General features: G+C 46.2%; 2 protein-coding genes across 3 annotated transcripts in view; one reads left to right on the top strand and one right to left on the bottom strand.

The window, feature by feature from the left end:
• Positions 1-6,573: 6,573 nt before the first annotated feature.
• Ccdc184 (coiled-coil domain containing 184) lies at positions 6,574-7,978 on the bottom strand. The gene has a single exon (NM_001024909.1). It carries the CDS (start codon positions 7,501-7,503, stop codon positions 6,922-6,924), a length of 582 nt encoding a protein of 193 aa, NP_001020080.1. The 5' UTR covers positions 7,504-7,978; the 3' UTR covers positions 6,574-6,921.
• A 2,188-nt stretch (positions 7,979-10,166) lies between these two features.
• Positions 10,167-26,056, top strand: part of Asb8 (ankyrin repeat and SOCS box-containing 8) — a 35,967-nt gene continuing 20,077 nt past the window's right edge. Inside the window, exons 1-2 of one of the 2 annotated variants that reach the window (XM_087557580.1) lie at positions 10,167-10,308; positions 11,077-11,122. In XM_087557580.1, coding sequence (XP_087413706.1) covers positions 11,117-11,122 — 6 coding nt within the window. In that variant the 5' untranslated portion in view covers positions 10,167-10,308; positions 11,077-11,116. 2 annotated transcript variants of the gene reach the window in all.

The following is a 26,056-nucleotide window of genomic DNA, read 5'->3' as shown; positions in this document are numbered from 1 at the left end:
GGTGTTGTTCAAACACTTACCTTAAACTCTCTCTGGCAAGATCAAAGGAAGTGCTGCATTGGAGATTAAGAATAGGGCCCCGGAGGGAACTCCCAGAGGCAACAATTTCTTCCTAAGAAACTCTGCTCTCCTAAAACTCGTTATGGCCCATCATAGAAATGTGTGGAAAAATACAGACAACGCCAAAAGTGATTCAGAAGTGCCATACTCTGAAAGAAATTATAATTGTGTATTGACTTTTAGTTGTAGCTGTGTATGTAGTAGTGATATTTTTAAGTTCCTTTTGAAAATGAGAAGTAAACGATATTTAAATAAGAATGGAACTTTAAGACCCCAGGTGATAAGAAAACAATGATTGTGATTGGCAGCATTCTTCCCTTTCTTTGGGGCTCCTTCAATGAGGTGCCACTCAATCAACAGTACCGTTAAGTCCCGGTAGACATCTCAGAGGCTATAGGCATGAACAGACAGTTGCAGCTCTCGAGGTTCCCATAAGTCTGGAAAGCGTTGGACAGTGTGCCCAGGGCTGAACACAAGCAGGCAAAAAGACAGTAAGGTTGTTGTCATATCCTCACGCCTCCCCCCGAACCCCGCCCCCATCCCTCCCGCTGCTGCTGCAGCCGCCAAACGCAAAGAAACGTCAGACACATTTCTCCACGTCTTAAGTGGAAGCGCTGAAGAGCTTTGAAGAATGGAGAGGATTTTATCTAAACGACAGGGACAGGTCAAAGTAGAGACGTCAGATTTACCAAGTGCTGGGACGCAGAGGCATCTCCCGAGAATGAGGAGCAGGACCCTTTGGCCACAGGTTCACTATTCCTTTCGACTTTACCCATTAGTAGCTAGGGAAAGAAATATATGGGGGCGGGGGCATGCCGTATTTTATATTTAATATGGGGAGCACTGGGGAGATGTCACAGATTGTTGAGGAGGATAAACTATTCAGAACTCTGGTTTAGGAAGATTAATTTCTGCAGTAGGTAACTGCGGGAGGAGCGAACCTAGTTTATTGCAGTTGCTTTTTATATTCTTCAGATCCATTCTACTTACTCAGTTTTCCTGTCTCACTACCCACCGCATGGCAGGAAGCCAAGCTTTTATAGGCATTTGCCAGTCCCGAAGAGAAAAGACGTAAATCCACTTTGAGGTTCCTCTTGTAATGCCTCTATTCCGCGACAGGTGGCGCTATTACAGCAATATTTGCAGGGCCGGATTCTTTCTCTAAACACAGTGCTTCCAAGCAGAGAAGCCGTTTTTGTTTTTGTTTTTGTTTTTTCCAGTGGGAACTCACCTTCCCAGGACAATGTAGAATGTGTGTGGTAGGGGTGGGGTGGGTGATAGCTAGTATAAAAGACTGATGAACAACCGTTATGTGTTTCAGTATTCCCACTACAGTAGTGCCTTGAGTACAGTTTCTATGTTAAGCATTTTAAGAAGGAAGAAGTTTATGAAAAGCTGCCTTTCAAAGCAAGACGTTTGAGAAATATAGACATATGTTCGAGGTGTAGCGTGGTCCTAGGAAATTTTCCACTGCAGACGTCAAGCAGAAAGCATAATCTGCAGCACCACTGTGAGCCCGTAAGTCTGAGTGCTGTGGGGACGGCCAGTTTATACCACAGGGAAGCAAGCCATTCTCCAAGAGCAGAGTTTGGCTGTACCAGGTTAAAGTTGTAGCTTATTTCTGTGACACTGTATGTGCTTTGTCTCTGAGATTAAGAACAGACCTCTTCGAGAGGCACTTTGGTCAGGCTAGAAACGACAGTTCCAGAAACATGAACTAAATGACAGGGACAGGTCAAAGTAGAGAAGTAGTGATGAGTTGTGTGTGGGATTGGATTTGGCCCCAAACTGAAAGTTTAGCTTGAAGCCATGGAGGTTGATATGAAATTATTTTCTTAGTTAAAATGTGCCTTCCAGAAGGGAGGGGGAGCTCTGAAAGTTACATACTTCGGGAGAGCCACCTTTGAAAGGTTGGGTAAGAAATAGGACTTATGGGTGTTAGAGAGAGCTGCCTGCCAGTAGGCTAGGGAGTTCCATGGACGCAACTCTTGGGAGCAGCCACGCAGGCTGGGGTGGGCTGTTTGCGATGCCTTGGACTTAGCCAGGCTAACTGTAAATAATACTCCTTTCAGTCCCAACCCCTCTACTAAACAACCCAATGAACTCACTCGTTCTCCAACCTAGACTTGGGTGAAATGGTTCATCGACTTGTCTCTGGTGTCTTATCTGGGGTGAATGGGGATGTGCTTGTGCGTTCCCAGGGGAACTCAGACATTTCTTAGCCTCACTTTGACAAACCTCTACTGTTAGAGGTTTGGAAGTGATGGGACCCAGGACTGCAGCACCCGATAGATGCTGATGTAATTAAAATTCATCAAGAAAGTGTTGAGTAATTAGATGGAGATGCTATTCCAATTCCAGGCAGGAAATCCTCTGGAGGCTCAGGAGGCATGGATGCCGGAAGGGCCCAGCTCACGGTGGTTTCTTCCTTGGTGCTTTCTGAGTTGAAACATCTCGTTACACTTTACTCAATGACTCTCACCACTTCACAAAAGCCAGGTTCTTACTCTTGAGGACCAAGTCAAAACAATGACCCTTTATCTCTAGAGAGAATATGTATTTGCAGGCGTTTGTATCTAACGTCCAGTGTTTGTTGCTCCCTCAACTCCAGCTCAAACTTCTTCACCAGCAAGTTGAAGCAGCCTCAGAGGCCAGAGGGAAACAGAGAAGGAAGAAACAGGGGTGAGGGGGTAACCTGTGCAAAATCTCTTGGCGCAGATAAGAGGGGGGCAGAACAATTGTTCTCTGTGGGAAGGTTTCTATCTGGACTTGCAGGGTTGCAGGTTATAAGTTAGGGGCTGAGGGCACACGGAGAGCAGTGTGCATAGGAACACTGAAGGACTCAACCAGAACTTTCTATGGAGTCTAAATGGGCTGTGCGTGCTGCCTTTGGGATACCGGTCAAATGGCAGAGAATCTGACCTATAGGGAACACAAAGAGCACACCTACTGAAGAAACTGACGGGGATGCCTGCAAGCATTGGAGGTTTCCTCTCTAACAGCAGGTCCAAGCTGTGCAGTTCGTAAATTCTCACCCACCCAATGCTGAGAAAGGTCTCAAACCAAGGCCTGACTGCAATCTCTTCAAACTGAGAAGCTGAAGACTGCCCAAATGTGGTTGATTTCTTTTTCAGGATTCTCCCGAGCTCTGTGAAGAGCCAAATAAAAGAGCAATCAGGGAGACGGTTTCTATCTCAGGCTCCTTTAAATCAAACCGTCTCGGTGTTAGTTCCTGGCTTTGCCAGATTCCAGTCTGTGACCTTGAAGTCTTAAATCTCTTTCTGAGCTGTTATGTAAAAGTAACAAGGGTTTCTACCTCATAGAATCTCTGGGAGATAAAAATCGGAGCTCAAGAACCGATCATTGCCATGGTAATCAATGCTGAACGTTGAAATTTTTAGCAAAAACCTAAGTCCGTGACCTCAGCTATATACTCTTAGCTGTTCTCCTGAGGGGCCCAGCATTCATTACCCAAGGACTGTACACCTCAAGGCTTCCTCTGGCATATTCTGAATTTCAGGGCTAGTCCTCCAGCCTTTTTGGCTCATCTCTACCTAAGACGAGCTCTCCCCACTCTCTCGAGGAGCTAACCATGCCCTTTTCCTTAGTTCTGTCCTCAAGGACAAGGGTTCTTTACATAGGAAAAGATTATATTCAAAGAGTGTGCTCAGGAGGCGAAAGCAGATGACACTCCATGTCCGAGGCCAGCCTGCTCTACGTAGTAAGTTCCAAGCCATGAGGCACTAGATGGTGAGACCCTGTCTCAAGAAGAAAAAGAGGGGGCTGGGGATTTAGCTCAGTGGTAGAGCGCTTACCTAGGAAGCGCAAGGCCCTGGGTTCGGTCCCCAGCTCCGAAAAAAAGAACCAAAAAAAAAAGAAGAAAAAGAGGGAAAAGGGGGAAGGGGAAAAGAAAGGGAGTAAGAAAGGAAGGGTGACACAAAGCTGACCTGTAAAATAAGAGCTGGAGAAATGTCTTGACTACTAACATGTGCTGTCCTTCCAGGGGACGTGAGTGGTCCCCAGCACCCACGTCAATCAGTGCACAGAGCCCCAGCTCCTGGGACTCTGACGCTCTCTTCTGGCTTTTCTGTGGCTCCATACGTATATGTGCAAATGCAGAGGCACAAATGCACGCGTACACCAATAATAAACCTTTAAAACTGGGGCAGGGGGTTGTATCTAAGACCCACCCTGGTTCTGCTTTGCTGGAGGACTCATCCCCATCCTGCATCCCCAGGAGAACTATAAGGAAACTAGCCTTTGCACCAGACATCCTCAGAATCCTATATTTTTTATTCTTATCATATGGATTGTGCAGAGCAAGTCTCGGGCAGTCAACTCAGTGTTGGAATTATCACATATACACCACCCCCCCACACACACACACAAACACACATACACCACACACACACCACAATGCACACACACAAACACACTCACTCTCACACACACACCACACACACTACACAAACACACACCACAACACTCACACACACAACACACACACACCACACACACTACACAAACACACACCACAACACTCACACACACAACACACACACTCACTACACAAACACACACCACAACACACACAACACACACAACACAATGCACACACACTACACAAACACACACAACACTCACACACACACAACACTCACACTCACTACACAAACACACACCACACCACACACACACCACAATGCACACACACACTCACACTCACTCTCACACACACACCACACACTCACTCTCACACCCACTCACACTCACACATACACACACACCACAACACACACACAACACACACACACACAACACTCACACACACACAACACTCACACACTCACTACACAAACACACACCACACCACACACACACCACAATGCACACACACACTCACACTCACTCACACACACACCACACACTCACTCTCACACCCACTCACACTCACACATACACACACACCACAACACACACACAACACACACACACACACACACACACACACACACACACACACACACACACACACACGAGGCCTAGTCAACTCCCACCCTTTGTTCTGGGGCAGCCTCGGGAAATCTCCATCACCCGAGGGAGCTGCCTAGAGATGATGTCAGTGTTGACTCTCCGGGGAGTTCCTTGCCCGCATCTTTCACTGGAGGCCGGAGGCAGTTACTGTGGTTTCCTTAGTGATGTGTCACTCCACTCCAGAACCCTGGGCAACCTCTCCAGAACAGTGACTCCCACTCCATCCCTAAAACAGGTGGCATGCCTGCTGTACCAGGGCTCTCATTCAGAAGTCACACACACACACACACACACACCCGTGGGGCTTGCCTCACTAAAAAGAAAGCTCTTGCAGGTGTGGAGTGCTGGCCACCCGAGCCCTTGTGAACTGGGCATTCCCACTGCATTTCCAGGTCCTCTGGATCAGGGACCAGGGCAGAAGGGAGAGCAGACAGAGCTGGCAATCTTGTCCCAATCAGGACAAGGTCAGTTAACTCTTTGGGACTGGGGGCAAAGAGAGAGGAGGGAAGGCATGCTCCCTAAATTTTTCTAAGCCCTGCTCCACATGGCAGACCTAGAAGCCCCAGCCTTAAACCCGCTTAGTACCAGTCAGCAAGAGGGGAGATGATGCCTTTTTATTAAGGTTGACACCAAGCAAAGCACTGAGAAAGGATACACAGAGGAGGGGGGAAGGGCGCACACAGTCACCACTTCAGAAGGTAGGAGGGAGGCACATCAAGTTAAGGAACCTCAGGACAGCCACATGCTCCATGCCCTGGTTGAGGAGTGGGGCAAAGGGGAAAGGAGCAGAAAATGCCATGATTGCCTGGGGCTCCCAGACGGGTCTGAAGCCCCCTGAACCTAATGCTAGAGCCACAAGCCCTGGCCCTGAGGGCTCACACACTACTACACAGGTGGGCACACACGTGACACAAGACATTATGGAGGCGACACCAAGAAGCAGAGGGCACTGACATATTGACAGAAGAAGGAACCAAGGTTAAGCAGGTATAGCCAGAAAAGACAGTTCGGGGGCTACAGCGCCACCCCCTCCCCCCAAGAGTTCCTCAACCGTCCCCTAAATCTGGACTGCTGCTGAGCAGTCCCAAGTCTCTGCCTGTGACCAGAGCACTTGGTTCTCTAGGCCCAGGTGAGTGGCAAAGCAATCCCAGGTGAAGTCAGTGACATGACAGGCAGGTTCTGCTCTGCATGCTCAAGGCCAGAGCTCCAGCTGTCTTCAGGCACATTCATAGCCTGCTCCTCCCAGCCCTGGGGCCCTGGGAACCCACGTCCCCAGATTCCTGGGGCTGCAGTTCCCTCCTCAAGCTTCCTTTACCAGTCGGCAGCTGCAGAGATCTGTAAGGGGGAGAGCTTTCCACAGAGCACTGTACAGCTTGGATGTCAGCAAAAGGGTAAAATTTCCTGTTGCCAGAATAGAATACCCCAACTCCTTAATTTCTAGGTAAATAGAGATTATTTGCCAAAGTCCTAGATGACTCCTTTTTCAGAATAGAAAAGGCAGAATTTTATTTACATAATTCAATGGTCCTCCTGTTTCCTAGGAAGAGGCGGAGGGCAAGGTAAGGGAATGGATGGGAGTCCAGAGATGGGCACTTCCTTTCCTCACCTTTCTGTAGTTTGTTATGATGCCTGGTTGGTGGAATTCGCGATGCTTCCAAAGTCCTTCACCCTACAAATCCTTCTTTGAGGGAGTCTCTCTCCCTGACCTATAAGAACCACGTACGTTTTGGAGAGAAGAACTCTGCACCGCACTGTTCAGTCCCCTCGGGTTAAGCACTTGGAAACCCAAAGCCAGCCCGGGTAGTTGTTTCCCCGGTGGGGTCCCCCTCACAGAGAGGCCTCGCCCTCCAGCTGCAGAAGGGTAATGTCAGGCAGGTCGAGGGGCTCCACAAGTGGCCCATTCTCCCCAAGGAGACCCGGGCTCTCAGAGCGCTCGCAGTGACTGGTGGGTGTGGCGGGGCTAGCCGTCTCTTTCTCCTCCTCTTCCTCCTCGTCCTCTTCATCAGGATCTCGACCCAGCAAGCCGCTGTCCCCAATCCCAGGCGAAGGTGTTTCTGGCTCATGGGGAACACTGGGGAAGCTCCCCTTTCCGCCGGCCACGCCCAAGCCTCCCTGGCGGGGCGCAGTGGTCATAATCTGGCACATGGAGACTATGGCCCGCTGGTTGGCGCACACGTCGTCCGACAGAACCTGGATGTGCGAGGCCTGCTCGTCCAGTGCCCCTCGCATGGCCCTCACGTCCTCAAACAGGGCCTGCAGCTGGGCCTTCAGGTGCTCCATCAGTTCCTTCATACCGCCGTTATACTCCCCAGAGATCACGTCCCCCACGGCTGGCACCGTGGACACCTCCAGAGGAGCCGGCATGTCGCCGCCGTCCTTGGTCATGATCTCCAGCAGACTGTCCTCCATTGAGTGGCAGAAGCGGGCGATGGCAGCTCTGGGTCGTGTCCAGCCGGGCCTCCAGGGTGGGGGGAAGGGTGTGGAGGGGGAGAGGTCCCGGGAGGGACGGGGTGGAGCCCAGTGACACCTAGGCTCCCTAGAGGGGCGGGGAGCCGACGTGAAGAGAGCTGCACCAGGCAAAGGGCGCGGACAGGATCAAGGAGGGCTGAGAAGAGTCGACAGGACGAAGACCCGTCTAGGGTCCCGGGACGAGCGTCTTCAGGCTTTCCCAGGGGCAAAAGTGGCTTGCCCGCTCGCTTCCAGTGTGGTACCTATGTCCCTGCCGCCCTCCCGGTAATCATCAGCAAAGAGTGTCCCCCAGGTCACAGAGGCGCATGCAGAGGGGCTCGGGGTCCAGACGGGGACCCGCAGCGTGTCGGTCTCGGGACTCCCCTCGGCCATCCACCAGCAGTGCCCGCGAGTGCGGCTGGAGCGGCAGGGGCGGGTCTCCCGGCGGCGCCGCGGATGCTCCCCCGTTTCCAAGGCGACGCACGGCACGTAAATGACGTATGTCTCCATGGCAACGAGGAAGTGAAGAAGAAAAAGAACAGGGTTCCGAAGCTGCAGTGGAGCACTGTTGTATGGGCTGACGGGCGGGGCAGGGACGCTGCAGTAGCCTCAGAGAAGCTGCAAAGAGCATGTGGCTGCAATGTTTAATAGGACAGCATGAGAAAGCAGTTTGCTGCACGACCCCCACCCCCAAGCCGGAGAGGGACCGTCTGCTTTTGGGGAAGGGGTGGGCGGAGGGGTTCACCCGCTCTCCGCATTCCTTCCTCGGAGGACCGAGCGAGAGCCAGATCCTTCCGGGCCGCAGGACTGGGTAGCGATTGTTAATAATCCCAGGCGAGCTGGACGCACCAGGCCTGGCGGTGCAGAGGGAGGCGGAGGCACGACCGATCTGCCTCTCCCTTCTGCAGCATAACCAATTTTCCCTCCCTCCAGAAAGCTCAGGGTGAGATTCAGTCCCTTACGGGACCCAGCTGTTTCTATCCAGGTTGCTGAGAGTTTACGAGAATGATGAAGCTAAGTGAATTCTGAGAATGAAAACTCCATACCAACAGATTCCCCTCTTCTGCGCCCTCCATCACAGGATCCCCGGCGCTTAAAATAGCGTCCGAGACGCAGAAAGCGGATGCATAATGTATCTGTGGAATGGATACTTAAAAAAGAGCCACCAAGTACCATTCTCTTCTCCAGGATTCTCCAGAAATCTCCAGCCCACGCACAGTGGACTTCAAAAGACCTGAATACAATTTCGTTTCATTCCTTAGTGATTCGGAGACCTCAGCTGAATCATTTTCTTGATGGACCGAACTGTAGTGTTTCTAAATCTGAGTTAACACTGCACAGCCGCGCAATTGAGTGAATTATTAACGGCTGTAGGGTCAGTGCCCCTAGTACCCATGTTTAGATACCCACTAAACACCCCTGTCCTTTGTGAAAACCCCTTCCCTTACTCAGAGGGTAGAGGAGAGAAGGAGGAAGAAGAAAAATTGGTTATAATAGATTTAGAGATTACATAGACTGGGAATGTAGTCAACTTGTAGGCTATAACATGCTAATATCACTTTGATAAAAAGAAGCCAGAAGGCAAGTGATCAAAACTACTGAGTTTATAAGAATCTGGGAAGGAGAAACTTATTAACAGTGCCATCTAACTATAGAAAAAACTAAGGGTGGGTGAGGGTTATTGGTCACTAGTAGTTCAGTAACTGCAAGTGTGTTCTTGGGTTCCCCTGGTTGTATGTCTTGGTGGTGAAGAGTGTCTAGCCAGGGAAATTTTCATGGCACCAAAGAACTGTTTCATCTATGCCGGTCTTACTGCTGCTGTTAAAATAAAACCAAATTAAACTATCTTAAAGTACCCCGGGGTCAGAATGTTTAAATAAATAACTTAAGATATATATTGGACAGATAAGAGAATTGATTTCCCAAAACCAAAAATTAGCCCACACTCCATGCAATATTGTCTTTTCTGAAAACCAGCCATCAATCTTGTTTCCTTGATCCTTCAACAAATTTATTATTGCTCTTGCCTCTGCCATTCCCACCAAACACGGCTAATACGCTTTAGATGAGCCCTAAACCGGCTCAGGAAACAGCAGCATGTTTTTTCTTGGTATCCCTCAGCACATTCAGAGCTTCACCATCACCTGTGTGTGCTCATGTGCTTGTGTCTGCAGTTTGTTTTGTTTCTGAACGCACAGGAACACTAGAAACGGAGGCAAGACGCAGCTAAACTTACCCAGAATGACTTCTGGCTACCCTGTAGCAAAGGCTCTCAGAGCTTTGCAGGATCGGTCCTGCTGTCCTCCCTCCCACGAGAGGAAGAGTTTGGCATGTTCTCGGGCCATGGCCCATTCCTTCCCGTCTCTTCTGTGGCACCTCGAATGAAGGATTCTATCCTGATGGTTCTCTTTGGGTGTGCTCCCTGCCTTCTACCGGAGAAGACCAATCTGGTCCCCAGCGTAATGCTTCCCATGTCTGTTGCCAGATAAGCTTATGTCAGACTGAGCCCCACTCAGTAGGAGCTGGGTTATGCCATCACACAAGGCCTTTTGCCACCATTGTTGTCGTACTGTGGGTGTCAGGGCTTTTAGCATCAGAATATCATGTTGCTCAGAGCTCTGACCATGCCGCACACAGACAGCACCAGGGGTCTGGGCCAAGAGGGAGGGGAAGTTCCTGGAGAAGCGCCAAAGATCATGGGAAGCAGGTGCATAGGTCCAGGAGTGTGGCCGATCCAGTCTAGTACCAGGTCAGACATTTGAGAGGGTAGGTGGGAACGTGGGGAGTGGGGTGGGATCTTGGGGAGTGGGGGTGGGAACTTGGGGTGTGGGAGGGTGGGAACTTAGAGGAGGGTGTGTAGAAACTTCGAGAGAGAGTGGAGAATGTGGGACCTCGGAGAGTAGGGCTCAAAAATATAGGGAGGAAACATTGGTTGTGTTCGACTAAAAAGGAAAAAAGATCATTTCATAAATTCTGCATGAAAATGAGAATTGGGAGAATACATAGTCTCGGGAAATTAAGGGTGGTGTATACAGGGAAGGAAGCCTTCGTTAGCTGGTTGGGTTATAAGGTTGGGTCACTGGGATGCCAGGCCTTGTGGCTGAGTACCCCAGCTGTACTACTAAACTATTCAGAGAGACTTCTCATCGTGGGGCCTTAGTCTCTGAGTATCACTGTAGCTGTGGGGTTCTTTTATCTCACTCTGATTAGCTTGTCGGGAGGAGAGACCCCATACTGTAAAGGTCATCTCCGTTATGTGTACCCAGTCCTAAGCATCACATTCTTATGAAAACTGCAATTCTGGGAAGACCCTGCTGTTTTCCTGTTCTTCCTTACGTCTCTGTCTTACACTTCCGCACAATAAGTCTGATACAGCTGCTTCTGGACTTGGGTGTAGAAGAATACACTAAGCCAATGGGAAGTCTAGCTGCTACTTGTTAGTCTAAAATCCCCAAGCAATAATCCCCAGATTTAACTTATGAGGCTGTGTTGACTATCTCAGTATAAGACTGTACCCATTGGTCTTTTTGCCAGCCTGACACAAACTAAGGACACCTGGAAAGGCAGAACTTCGATGAAGGTATGGTTGCCCCCAGACTGGCCTATGGACATGTCTCTGAGACATTTTCTTGGTTGCTAATTGATGCCTAGCCCACGGTGGGTGGTGTCACCCTTGGCAGGTGGTTCCGGGTTGTAAAAGACAGGTAGCTGAATCGGAACGTGGAAGCAAGCCAGCAAGCAGTCCTCCTCAGCTCCTCTTCAGTTCCTGCCATGTTCCTGTCTTCAGTTCCTTCCCTGGCTTCCTGAAAGAATGGAGTATAACCTATAAGCCAAATAAACCTTCCCCCAATCCCCAGGTTGACTTTGGTCAATAGAGAAGAAAACTAGGAGAGAAATTATTACCAGGTGTTGGGTATGGTGAGACAAGTGAGCCGTGCGACTGAGGAAACGCTGTGATGGCCCGAAACAAGCTTTCCGGAGAGGACCGTGGAAGCATTTGAAACTTGGGGCTGTGAAGTGATTGAGTGTTTAAAGCTTGGTGAGCTGTTCTGTGGGAGTCTGGAAGACGCTGCTAAGACACTGCATGCAGTTGACGGAGGCCTGGCTTGGGGAGTTCCAGGCGGGAAGCAAAGACTGTCTGGGATGACTGTGTGATATTTGGGGTTCATCATCTGGGCAAGGGAAACCTTTGCTTTACCAGGATAACCGAGGCTGGCTGGCTGGGGCTGAAGAATCGGCTGTGGTTAATAAGAGATCAGCTTCGTTGAGGAGGAGGAATATTTCTGGCTGAGGGTGTGTTATTTCCTCCAGATCATCCCACAGAAGAATAAGCTCTATTTCTTTGGGGGCAACTTTTTTTAAACAAATTACTTCTCTCAGTTTCAGCCTGATTGGAAAGGAATTATGCTCGTTCCTCTGTAACATGGCAATGTGCACCAAAAAACTTCCCTTCTCACTCGTCCTAGTCTAAGGACGTCTTTGCGTTCCTGGGAAGATACATTTAAAAAACAAACAAACGAAAACAAACAAAACTGGCTCATTATGTACCCCAGGATGGTCTTGAACTCTTCTTGCCTCAGAGTTCAACTCCCTTGGGTTCTGGGATTGCAAATGTGCACTACTGGACCTAATAGTAAAATATCCTAGTTAGTTAGTTAGCTAGCTAGGTGGTTATGTGTTTGTTTGTTTGTTTGTCTTACTAGGGGGTTGCACACAAGCCCAAAAGTCTTTGTTTAAGGCCAAAAGACAATTTGCAGGAGCCGGCTCTCTCCTTCAACCTCAGGTCTTCAGGCTTAGCAGCAGCAGCCTTCACACATGGGGCCGGTGGCCCATGATAAAACGGAGGCCTCTGTGTCCCTTGCTCACATCTCTTCCTGTCTGTTCTAAAATAAAACCAAACAAGAGCTCTCCGAGATGACCCAGTAGATATCAGAGGATAAAAAAAGCTATGCCTCCCCCGGACCGCAGCACTGGATCTAATCAAGCACCAAACATGGGTTATAAAAGCAACTTTCTGGGGACTGGCGTTAGTCCTGAAATAGCCCAAGGTGGCCAATCTCAATAAAGCCTCTCGCTTTCCACAGACTTATCCAGGTCTCCGAGCAGCAGAGGCAAACTTTAAATGAAATTTGCTGGTGACTGTCTGGATCGAGTGAATTAAACTGGGACCGGATTCTCCTCAGAGGGTCATCCAGCCCAAGGATTCATCCAGCCCATCCGCCATTATTGCGCGCCCACCTCCAGGTGCTTGCATCATTAAAATCAACCCTTCCTTTACCAGAGGCACTGCTCAGCTGATCAGGCTATTAGGCACGATGCTTCCGGTTGTCGTAGGGCTAAAAAAACTGTTCACAATTTCACATAATTAACACTGAAATTTCTGAGGTTTAAGTTTCAGTAAGGTCTGTGGGACATCACGTCCCCACCCCCTTCCACATTTGTGACCTGTTCAGGGGACATTCTCTTTCGTAGAAAAAGACTATGTAGAAATGTTCCAAGAAATACAGACGGAGTGGGGAGATAGTGAAACCTAAAGTCATAATCTGAGACCCAAGATCAGGAAGACAGGAAATAACAGAGATGCAAGAGAGAAAAACTTCTCAGTGAATTTTGAACTCGGAAGCAAGCTATTCTCTCTTCCTCTTGCAAGATGCAAGCCCTTAGACAGGGTTTCTGTGCTAGTTTCTTTGTTTGCTCTGAGGCAGGCTTTCTCTAAATAGGGCTGGCTGGCCTGAAACTATGTTTCTCATAGTGAAACTTACCAGGCTGGCCTCCAACTCTCAGAGATCTGTCTGCCTCTGCCTCCCCGGATTGTAGGCAAGATTTTAAAGATGTTGAGAAGAGTTGGAAGGAAGAAGTAATAATTCCCCCTCGGGGGGCCAGATTTGTGCCTGAGTTCTGCAAGGAAAGAAATCTTTAAACACTGGCTTAAGTCTGAGTTCAGCTCTGGGATGTAAGCAGATCCTGACTTCCTGCTGGGTAATCCTGAAGCTACTGTGCGTTCACTGGGAGAGGGTAGAAGACCCAGCCGATCCCCAACCCTTCTCTCTCCTTCCAAGGTCCACAGACAATACCTCATTTCTTGCCTGGTGCTTTCCCTTTCATACCACCCTCTCTCCCCACCCCCACTCCAGGCAGTCCCCCTACACCTCCCGTCTTTATAACAAAAGTCTTCTAAAACAACACACCCTGAGCCTCTTAGCCAGTTCTGAAGACTTCCCACAGCCCTGACTCTTTTTCCATTTCATGGGAATGGAATCGTGATAGTTTCTAAATCTTGCTTCTTTTGCACAGCATTCTTGGTCACCAGGGTCACCAGGGTCACCAGGGTCATCAGGGCCTGAGGTTTGTGTGTCTCACTGTTCTGTTGTGTTCTGTCACACGAATGTTTTTAAATTATTTCTTCTATTTCTGAGATTGTAATCACATCCTTTCTCCCTTCCCTTTTCTCCCTCCAAACCCTCCCATATATGTCATGCCTCCTGGCTCTCTTTTAAATTCCTGGCCCCTCCCCCTTTTTAATTGTTGAGTGTGAGTGTGTGTGTGCGTGCGTGTGTGTGTGTATGTGTGTGTGTGTATGTGTGTGTGTGTATGTGTGTGTGCATTCCTATATACATAAGTATGACCAGCTCAGTCTGTATAACGTTACTCATCTGTATGTTTTCAGGGCTGACCTTTTGGTATCAGATAACCAATTGGTATGTTGGTGGGGCAGCAGGGTGGGGTGGGATGGAGGCAGGACAGAGGCGGGTGAGAGAGAGACGATTTATCCTCCTCTCGCCCATTTCTAAGTTGCCTGTTGTTTTATGTGTAGGGCTGAGGCCTTGTGAGCCTCCTCCCACATCGTAGTTTATCCACATTCTACGGTCAGGGAATCCTTCTGACCAGGTCACACTGTCACTAACAGTCCTGATGTGAATATCCTGGTGTTTACAACACAGGTTTCTCTAAACTTTATGCATGGCTGGATTTGCTGAATCACAGACTTCAGTTCTGTGCAGTAAATTATCTTACAGTCAACCAACAGAGTAAAAGTATCCACAGCCCATTGTCTTAGCTATGGTTTTACTTCACTGAATCACTATGACCAAAGCAACTCAGAGAGGAAAGGGTTTATTCAGCTTACACTCCCATATCCCATTCAATCATCAAAGGATCTCAAACAGGGCAGGAACCTAGAGGCAGGAGCTGATGCAGAGGCCGTGAAGGGATGCTGCTTACTGGCTTGTTCCTCTAAGCTTTCTCAGCCTGCTTTCTTATAGAACCCAGGACCACTAACTAGCCAAGAGATGGTACCTTCCACAATGGGCTAGGCCTTCCCCATCAATCACCAGTTAAGCCTGTAGGTTATAGGCTTGCCTACAGCTGGACCTTACGGAGGCATTTTCTTAACTGAGGGTCCCTCCTCTCCGATGACTCTAGCTTGTGTCAAGTTGACTTGAAACGAGCCGGCATCCTCCTCACATTCTTTCCAACACTTTGTATCGTCAGACTTTTAGTTATTGATTTGCTTTCTGTGAAATTCCAGTTTCTCGGAACAATCCTTGTAGCATAGTGGTATATATTAAATACTGAGTAGTGTTAAATGCTTCTTAATTTTCAAGCAGAAGAATTTTGTCTTTTTGTTCCTAATGAAGAGCTTAATTCCATTGCGACTGAAGAATGCTCCTTATGTAGTTCTCACCTTTTACAGTCTGTTAACACCCAAAAAGCAAGCTGTTGCCTATTACTATTGCACAGGGCACAAAAACAAACAAAAAAAACAACCGTGCTCTCTAGATGTATCTATTCAGTCTAGTTTTTAACACATGCACAGGGGCTGGTGAGGTGGCTCAGTGGTTAAGAGCACTGACTGTTCTTCCAGAGGTCCTGAGTTCAAATCCTAGCAACCACATGGTGGCTCCCAACCATCTGTAATGAGATCTGATGCCCTCTTCTGGTGTGTCTGAAGACAGCTACAGTGTACTCACATACATAAAATAAATAAATAAATCTTTAAAAAAAAAGAAAAACCAAAAACAAAAAAAAACAAAAAAAAAAAAAAAAACAAATGCACATTATTTGTAAAATGTCCTATGTCTTTTCCTTATATGGCAAGAATTGTTACTCTCTTACTCCACTAATTTTGTGAGCCCAGCCTTGTATGTTCTGGAATAATGTGCATATGATTAATATTTAATTTAATAAAATTGATTTATTAAATGTTTATTTATTTAGTTTTACGTGTATGAATGTTTTTCCTTTATATTCGTGTACCCTGTGTGTACCTGGTGTGCTCAGGGGTAGGAAGAGGGTATCGGAGCACCCAGAACTGAGCCACCACGTGAGTTCTGGGAACCAAACCTGGGTCCTCTGAAAGAACGACTCCAGTTCCAGAGGCTCCAAGGCCTCTCCTGACCTCTGTGAATACCAATCACCCACATGGCGCCACACATACACGCCGGCAAAACACCTAAATGCGTAAGATAAAATATAAAGCTAATTTTTTTGACATAGATTTACAGACTTAAAAAAACAATCCTGACAATAGTCATTGTGCTGGCGTTTATTAGCCTGATATTAATACGGGTCGTTTCTGGGCTACATCTTTTTCCCTCTTCCGTTTGTCATATCTGTTATGCATAAAGAGGGTTTCATAGCTCACCCCAGGATTTAGACAGCAGAGGCAAGCATATCTCTGTGAGTTCCAGGACATCTAGGGTGACATGGGGAGACACAGTCTCCAATATAAGTAAACAACGAACTATAATAAATAATAAAATTATGATTCTCATTATTTCATTGTACTTATAAAAATAAAAGCTAGTTTTCTACGTGTAGTTTGTGCTTGCTTTTTTTTTCAGTCTGCCTTGATCATCTCTGCCCTCTAATTATAATGGCATTATAGACCACGGGATTTATTTCAATCATTGATAAGATTAAACTCTGGTCATATTGCTATTTGTTCTCTATTAATTCCATTTGTCCGTGTTTGTTGACTTCTGCTTACTTTCCTCCCTGTGTTTAGATTAAGTGAATTTTAAGACGGTTCTTTCCAACTCCACCGTTTGCTCCTCAGTTCTTCTTTTCTGTTTGTTCGGACATCGTTTGCTATTCCTGAGATGTCCTTTCCCACAATTCCTTGCAACAGTGGACCTTTTTACCTGCATCGTCCACTGTGGTGGCTACCAGCCGCACACGGCTGCTGGATGACTGAAGTGTGACTGCCCATGATGAGGAAACTGAGTATTTGCTTCTCTTTGTCTCGAATCAGCCATGCATGCGTTCTGAGTACAGAAAATTCACAAGCCGGATGATTGACAGCCAGCCATGGCGAACACATATGGCACAACCGAGCATCATAAGAGTGGAGGATTCTAGTCAGGTTTCATTCATTTTAGTCACTAGCACTGTTTGCTCTGAAACTTGAAGTGTGAAATGGGTCTGAGTTTGCAAATGTTCTTACAGTAAAAGCATCCAACTCTTAGCTAGGAAGCCACACCTGGCAAGAGGCCAGCACACTGGACGCTACAGTCACACAGTTCACACCTCACCCTGTAGCACACTGGATGCTACAGCTGCACAGTTCACACCTCACCCTGTGGGACACTGGACGCTACAGCTGCACAGTTCGCACCTCACCCTGTGGCACACTGGACGCTACAGCCGCACAGTTCACACCTCACCCTGTAGCACACTGGACGCTACAGCTGCACAGTTCACACCTCGCCCTATAGCTCTCTCTCACTTCCCCACCGCGTAAGAACCCCATGACAGTGACAGTGTGCTTTTAGTGCTTCCTATAACCTTTGCGATGTTGTTATCATATGCATTTCATTTGTGTGCTCTAAAATTCCAATTAAGTCTCACTATGTAGCCCTGGCTGTCCTAGAACTCACTCTATAGACCAGGATGGCCTCAAACTCAGAGATCCACCTGCCTCTGTCTCTCAAGTGCTGGGACTACAGGCGTGTGCCACCACACCCAGCTTATTTCTATTTTAAATAGTTATTATCTTTTCAGGAGATTAAAAAGTAAAAATATTTTTGTACTTCATCAAAATGTATCACCTTTCTCCCTTTATGCTGATTCAAATTTCTACACTCCATAAATTTTCTTTGCCTAAAGGACTCCGACAGGCCTCCTCCCATCTTTCAAAGTATGTCACTTTCCTTGAAAGATTATCATTTGTGAAGGGTAGTAGTGGCGCATGCCTTTAATTCCAGCACCCCAGAGGTCAAGGCAGGGGGATCTTTGAGTTCAAGGCCAGCCTGGCCTTTAGGGCAAGTTCCAGGACAGCCAGGGTTACACAGAGAAACCCTGTCTCAAAAGAACAAAACCAACCAACCGACCAGACAAGCAAACAAAACAAGAAGAAAAGAAGAGGGCTGGAGAGATGGCTCAGCGGTTAAGGGCACCCGACTACTCTTCCAGAGGTCCTGAGTTCAATTCCCAGCAACCACATGGTGGCTCACAACCATCTGTAAAGAGATCCGACGCCCTCTTCTGGTGTATCTGAAGATAGCTACAGTGTACTTATATATAATAAATGAATAAATCGAAGAAGAAGAAGAAGAAGAAGAAGAAGAAGAAGAAGAAGAAGAAGAAGAAGAAGAAGAAGAAGAAGAAGAAGAAGAAGGGAAGAAAGATACTGTTTGCTAGGAAAAACAAAGGAACTTCTGGACTGGCCTTTGCCTTTGCCTTGTATGGATTCTGAAACATTCTTCTATATCAAGAGGGACAAACTTTTCTACACAAAGCACTAAGGTGTATTCTTTAGGCTTTGCAAACCACATGGTCTTTGTGGCAACTGCTCAGCTTGACCATTATGTCACAGTCTAGCAAATACATAAATAGATATGTGTGGCCATGTCTCAATAAAGCCTCATTAACAGAAATGACAGCCAATAGAGATTTGACCCACAGGCCCAGCTGGTCAGTGGCTGCTCTGGGCCATGTAATAATGTCCTTATCTGGCTGCTTATAATTTTTTTCTTTGGTTTGATTATTACGTGCTTTGATGAGATTCATTTTGTTTTGTTTTGTTCCTACCTGCATTTAACTGAACTTCAAATTTGTGGAATTTTTAGTTACAGTTTCTTTAAATACTTTTTCAGCCCACCATGATTCTGAAAGTTACAAAGGTCACTTTTGTTCTAATGCCTTCATTTTTAATTGTCTGTCTTTAGGTTCTCTGAGTTGTTTGTTAGTTTGGTTGGTTGGTTGGTTGGTTGGTTGGTTGGTTGGTTGGTTGGGTTTTTTTTCAGACAGGATTTTTCTGTGTAGCCAGGGCTGTCCTGGAACTAGCTCTGTAGACCAGGCTGGCCTCTAACTCAAAGATCTGCCTGCCTCTGCCTACTGAGTGCCGAGATTAAAGGTGTGCACCACCACTGCCTGTCCTCTGATTTTGTTTTCTGTGATTTGTAAATTACTCTCAATTTTTCCTATAAAACGTTAAAATTTTATTCTTTTTAAAATGGCATCTTTGGGGCCCTGGAAACTTGAAGACTCGGTTTAAACATCTGACCTTTACATTGATTTGGTTGTTCATTTGGTTGTAGCACAGCTCACATTAAACTTTCTCGCTTTCTTCTGTGAAACTCTAAACAGGCTTCGCAGTACTAATCTTAGTTCTGGTAACAAAGTAACAAAATACAGCTTCAGAGGTTTTGTAGCTTATTTCATTCTTCTAACACTTTCCACAAAAGAAATGTTGGGGATCTCTGACCCGAGGCTGCAGCAGTAGTTTTTGCTACTCCACTTTGAGCTCCCAGAGAGTGGTAGGCCCACCTACCTAGGAGCTATCTCAGAACTGCAGATGAAAGCCACAGGCACCTTAGCTCATTTTTAGCCTGCCTAATTGGCTCTGTGGCTGGGCTCTTCTATGCCTTGCACAGCTAACACACCCTTCCCTTTACTCCTAGCTCAACACCTCTAAATCTGCCCTCAGCTTAGTCGCCCAGTTACCTTCTGTGAAGCCCATTGGTCTTGCCCAAGAACAATTGCAAGCCCAAGATGCTTTTCCCGCTGCCCTTCGGTGAGCTGCTTTCCTCTTCCGCCTACATTTTGGAAGATCTCCTCTGTAGCTCTGAGTCTGTTCCAGCGGGAACCTGGAAGTCCTGCCTCTTTCTTTCCTCCCAAGCCATTGGCTGCTGGCATCTTTATTGATGAGTCAAGGACCTTCAGTAGCAGTACTCCCTGCTCGCATATTCCCAATTAAATCAAAGCATCAGAATCATTCCTGTACATCAGGTAAGAGGGGAATCTGGTTTAACATCACTAGGTAGCCAGTGTTGGCTCAAACTTCTAGAGCCTGATACCAGGCAGTTTATTGTAAACACGTTTAAGTACAGTAGAATTTGGAGGAAAAAAAAGTTTCCTGGTGCGCAATCCCCTATGCACAAAAGAGGGACAATTACACAGAAACTCTTCTCAGAGGACATGTCACTTCCTCCATAAAGATGAGTTCTAGAGATAGGCTGCGTGTGTCATCTTAAGGGCCCAGGGAAGGATCTGGTGTGGGCTCTGTCGTGCAGATAGCATAGAGGTCATCTGGGCTATTAACCACCTCTGGTCCTGGTTGTGGGAGCTTGGGGGAGCCCCTGGTCACACAGATAATGCAAAGGTCACCTAGACTATTAGTCATAACCGGTCCTGCTTGTGGGAGCTTGGTATGCCTGGCCCTGCAGATAGCACAGATCACCAGGTTATTAGCCACCTCCATTTGCCAGCCTTCTGAGTGGAAAAACAAGTTATACGTGAAGAGACAATGCTTTGAGTCGAACATTCCTGGTCTTTATCTGTGAAGGCAAGAAGGACCTTTGTGCTCCCAACAACTAAAGGCAAAGTGTTAGGTTCAAAAGCCACTTGAAATAAATCTGTTTGGCTATGTTACCAATTTCATATACATTTAGGTAAATTTATCTCATTGATTTCTAGTTTCAGAGTACTCTTTAATTTGCTTCCAGAATATATAAAATGATTGTAGAGTCAAAAATACATTGCAATACATGCTCAGAGGTATCTCCCTTGCATTCCTCATTCTTCATCGGTAGCCCTTCCCCCATTCCTCTCTCCTCCCCCACCCCTCTCCTCCTCCATCCCCAATATCTCACATGTTAGTTTCTGGAATAGCCTTTCAAGTGCTTCGTTTATACAAAAATAGCTTCCATATATACTCCCTCGTGCACTCGGAGTCACACGCCCTAGTCTGGAAGTCATCCTCTTAGCAGCATAAAAACATCCTCATTGTGTCTGGAGCTTCATAGTACTCCAGTATATTCCAGTATATTCCAGCATATTCCAGTATATTTCACACTACTCAGCTCCTCCCAGATTAATAGATATTTGAGGTGTTTATGTTCCTTGCCATTAAGAAATGCCACAAGGAACCACCTGCATGCACACATTTTTCAAATTTGCGCAGGTATATTTTCAGCATAGACTTGACTTTCAGTAGAGACCTCCGGAATATGCAGTTTCTGGGTTAAAGAATTAATCCATTCACTTGTAATTTTGTGAAATAGTACCCAAACCCCTGACTTAGAAGCCGCATCCCTTGTTACTTCCACCAGTAATGTTGTTGTAAGTGTGTCTTGACAATCTTGACATTTCGGTTTCTTTAAAAAAAAAAAAACACAGATAAGAATGTTTTTTGTTTTAATCCCTGAGGTGGAATACGGGGCTGCTTCAGATTGTCCACAGCAGCTGACTGTGGTTTGCCTCGTGCTCCAGCAGGGGCGTGATTTTGCCAGTTGCCGATAGTTTGTTTCTGTGTGTGACTTGGAATTCTAGGATTTTCCAGAAGGTAGGTAAATGCTAGGGCCCCCTAAGAGTGAAGTGAGTTACTGGTTCTTAGTGGGTTACTGTTGGTTGTGGGTCATTAAGAAGTCGTGCACAAAAAAGAAAGAAGAAATTAGATAACCTGAAGGTGAAGATCAGACTTAGCTAAAGAAGTCAATGCTCATAGTCAATGTAGTCTAAGGATAGCATTGCCCAATTTCCTCTCCATCCTTCTCTCTCTCTCTCTCTCTCTCTCTCTCTCTCTCTCTCTCTCTCTCTCTCTCTCTTATCTAGTGTTAGAGGATTGAAAGAGCAGGAAAGGGTGTGGAAAAGAAGAACCCACAAAGTATCAAGCACTGGCTACATGAGTGTATGCCCACAGTTTTGGCAACACCAAAAGAAACTACAAGTCAAAGTAATATAATTTCACTTTTTGCTTTGAATGAATTGAGTGTGTTTTCATGTTTTAAAGTCAGATAGCATGGCTGGGCAGGGGTGGCACACACCTCTAATCCCAGCACTCAGAAGGCAGAGGCAAGTGGATCTCTGAGTTTGAGACCAGCCTGGTTTGTAGAGTGAGCTCCAGGATAGTCAAAGCTAGACACAGACACACACACACACACACCCTGTCTCAATAAAAATGCATGAATTTTTAGACCAGTTTAAAGGTCTAAATAGTTGACTTTTAAAATCATTTGTGTCTTAGGCTACTTTGTCAATTATATTTGTGTCTCTTTGTTTCCAGGAGTTCCAGGAGTTTCCTTTTTCCCATGGTGTTCAATGGATCATTTTCCCTTTAACCTTTCTAAAAATACTCTGGTCATGGAAATTTTAAATTATGTCATAGCAGCCTTCTGTTGATTTTGGATTTAGGGTCATGGATATGGTTTGCCCACTACCCCTGCGGATCAATTAGGGAGTTCTACCCACATTTTTCTCTGGGACCTGGAGGGTTTCCATTCTTGCTACACTGTCTAACTGACTTAGACAGGGTTTATTCTAGGATATGTTGTAACTATGGGTTCTACTTTACCTCCCCCACCCCAAATAGTTATTGGGAGGACAAAGGCACACAGATAGCACTAGGGAGACCGGGAATGTTAAACTCACAGAGTTGTCTGTAAATTTAAAAAAAAAAATGTATAATCTATTTTTCTACCCAGAGGTTTGGGAATGGAGGTGGCTAATAACCTGGTGATCTGTGCTATCTGCAGGGCCAGGCATACCAAGCTCCCACAAGCAGGACCGGTGATGACTAATAGTCTAGGTGACCTTTGCATTATCTGTGTGACCAGGGGCTCCCCCAAGCTCCCACAACCAGGACCAGAGGTGGTTAATAGCCCAGATGACCTCTATGCTATCTGCACGACAGAGCCCACACCAGATCCTTCCCTGGGCCCTTAAGATGACACACGCAGCCTATCTCTAGAACTCATCTTTATGGAGGAAGTGACATGTCCTCTGAGAAGAGTTTCTGTGTAATCGTTCCTCCTTGTGCACAGGAGGTTGTGCACCAGGAAACGTTTTTTTCTAAATTCTACTGTACTTAAATGTGCTTATAATAAACTGCCTGGTATCAGACCAGCACCGGTTCTCCAATTCATGTTGAACATATTTCCTTCTTGTCTCATGTGGATCATGGGTCTTTGTTCTATCAGCCTGGTGTTTGTACACACACACACACACACACACACACACACACACACACACACACGCACACACACACATGCACAAAGATAGCACTCAGACATCCCAAAATAATTTATTTTAAAAGTTTTCTGTTTTATATTGTTATTACATAGTGAATCTGTGCATATTTTAAACTGATATCTAAACCTTTTCTTTTACTCTGTCAGTGCACTTTTTTCATATGACATAACTGTATACCCATTTAATATAGTTTCATATAGTCTTCATATAGTTTAAATATTGGGTAAGACCGGCCCCTCCTTGGGGTTTGGGATTTAGCTCAGTGGTAGAGCAAGGCCCTAGGTTCGGTCCTCAGCTCCAAAAAAAAAAAAAAAAAAAAAAAAGACAGGGACCTCCTCATTGCTTTTCATTCTGGTGCTTTCCAGGATACTCTTGGGTTTTGTTTTGTTTTAGGTTATTAGGTTGGTTTTGGTTTGGATTTTTTTTTTTATCGTAAACTTAAGAATTAATTTGTGTAACTAAAAGTCAAGACAAAAATCAAACACACTTGCTAGAAACCTTATTGGATCTAGAATTAATTTTTACTACCATTACATTCTTCATTTATTTATATCCACATTTATATCTTGAGAGAATATTAGAAATATGTCTCACAGATTTTACACGTTTCCTTTTAACACCACATCTAGGGATTTTTGTCATCGCAGCTTCTTTTGAAAGCTGTCTTTTGATGGTCACGTCCACATCGTCTTCTGACTAGGTTCTCATTGTACAAGAAGCCCATTGACCCCATTTATGGCTTTCATGGCTACCTCCTTACTGGCCCATCTTGTCTTCTACATTACTTTTTCATTGGTTTCTTGTCCTTTTCTAGCTAATAAAGTTCTTACAAGCCTAATGGTTTCTTTTGTAAAAATACATTGGCAAGTAAAGTGTGGTGGTGCTCCTCCAGTGGTGCTCCTCCGGTGGTACTCCTCCCGCGGTGCTCCTCTGGTGGTGCTCCTCTGTAATTCTAGAATCAAGTGGCCTGTTACAAGTTTGAGGCCAGCTGTTCCAGGCCACCTGGCAGTAGACAGCAAGACCTTGTCTACAAAAGTTACTAAGTACATAAATACTTTGGCAAGTACCTCTGAAAGTATGTTAACTGTTGTGCAGTTGATTGGCGTCTTTGTCTTCCCTTAGACATTAGAAGAGCCTCCAGTGTTTTCATATGATTACAGCAGTATGCATGTGAACGAGACGAACTGTGACGTTGTGAATATATGCTTGTATTCTTCTTTGGAGCATTATTTCAGTAGGAACTTGTTTCGGAGTTTTCAGATGCTTCTCCAGCATCCGTGGAGAAAATATATCAAGACTTTTCTTTCTATATACAATACTTGATTCTATTAATGAATTTCCTAACGTTAATCTATCTTTGTATCCCCAAAACAATGATCACATTTTGTGCTTTGATTTTATTCCCTAACATTTAGGGTCCCCACCTCTCTGCAGTTTCTCTGCACCTTTATTATCTTGTGTGGCAATGTAACATTTATATTTAGTTGGAAACGTTGAGGTTTTCCTTTCCTTCGCTTTGAAATGGGGTTGGGATCAAAAGTTTTCAAGTTCCATTTTGAACCATTTTGGTTACTTTTACAAAGATTTTAAAAAGTCATGTATAGTATTGTAAGGGTTCATTATTTGCTGAAGAATGATACCCCAAACAAAATGAAAAATCGAAAAGTGTTTTATTCTGCAGAAGCCCAGCATGCTGGGGTCTCTCATTCCAAGATGGAGACAGTCTAGTGAGCTCACAGGCCCAATTTAAAGCACATTAGGGGAATTCTGGGGTCGGTGCTTCATCTCTCAGGACATTCCAGAACCATTACTGGGGGATGGGGGCTGGAAACTGTTGCTGGGGGAGGCTGGAAACTGTTGCTGGGGGAGGCTGGAAACTGTTGCTGACCCATTGCCCTTGCTTCAGGCCAGGTGGTGGGGCAGCTTCTGATGTCTGGGCAGTTTCTGACTGGCTGCCTGAAGCCTGGGTTTGTTTGTTTTTGTTTGTGTGTTTGTTTGGTTTTTTTTTTTTTTTTTGGGCGGGGGTCTGTAACTGACTTGCCTGGGCTTACCTGGGCTTGCCCAGTTTTTAGGCCTAGTCTCCTGAACTGCCCATTTGAACCCTGTCATAGAGTCAGCCTAGCCTTCTCACTACACAGTGTTTTAATTGCTTCATTAAAATGAGAGCACTCAGCAAAGCATGGTGGTGTACGCCTTTAGTGCCAGCATTTGGGAAGCAGAGGCAGGCAGGTCTCAGTGAGTTCCTTGACAGCCAGAGACACCCTGTTTCACACACACCCACGCACCCAACAGAGGTCTATTTAGCTCTTAATTTATTTTGATTTTTCCCAAGGGAGAAGAAAAAGCTCCCACCTTTTAAAATGGACTCCTGTAATCTTTCAAAACTTTGCTTACTGATTATCGCTCCTGAAAAGTCTTCACTGGGCTCCCCCGCATGATGCCAAGACCTTTCCCAGGTGTCGGCTGAACAGGGTTCATTCCTGTGCAGCTCCATTTCATTAAATAACACGTTAATGGCATCACAGCCTCTAGGAGGCCGGTGTCTAGATGATAAGAACCCTAGACTGCCTTCACTTGTTCACCGTCAGTGTCTAGTGCCAAGCAGTGTGCTCCGCACATAGTAGGAGCTTCAATAAGAGGTTGATGAATCCACCTTGAAACAGATTTGTCTCAACCCATAGTGCTGGTCTCAACTCATCTTCCTCCTGCCGTAGCTTTGTAAGTGGCTCCTTGGTCTATGCATGAACACACAAGGGCCTGGGAGGAGAAGGAGCCACATTGCTTACGATCACTACCAACCCCTACTAATTCTGGCATTAAAATATATCGAATTCCCCCACATTTCTGCAGCAGCCACCTCCAGTCCCATCATTATTGTCTGGATTACTTAGGCTACTGTGTTGCGGAAAAAAATAAAAAAGGATTTCTTTTATCCCGCGATAGTACCGGCACCATACATAGGGCCACACGGCATCTGTGGGATATTTTCATCTCAGTCAGCAAAGTGGCTCACCACCTAAGCTCCATCCCATCTCACACTGCC

Source organism: Rattus norvegicus, chromosome 7, assembly GCF_021556685.1.
Source record: "Rattus norvegicus strain SHRSP/BbbUtx chromosome 7, alternate assembly SHRSP_T2T, whole genome shotgun sequence".
NCBI classification, from domain to species: domain Eukaryota; kingdom Metazoa; phylum Chordata; class Mammalia; order Rodentia; family Muridae; genus Rattus; species Rattus norvegicus.
This window is presented reverse-complemented; position numbering and strand designations above follow the sequence as displayed.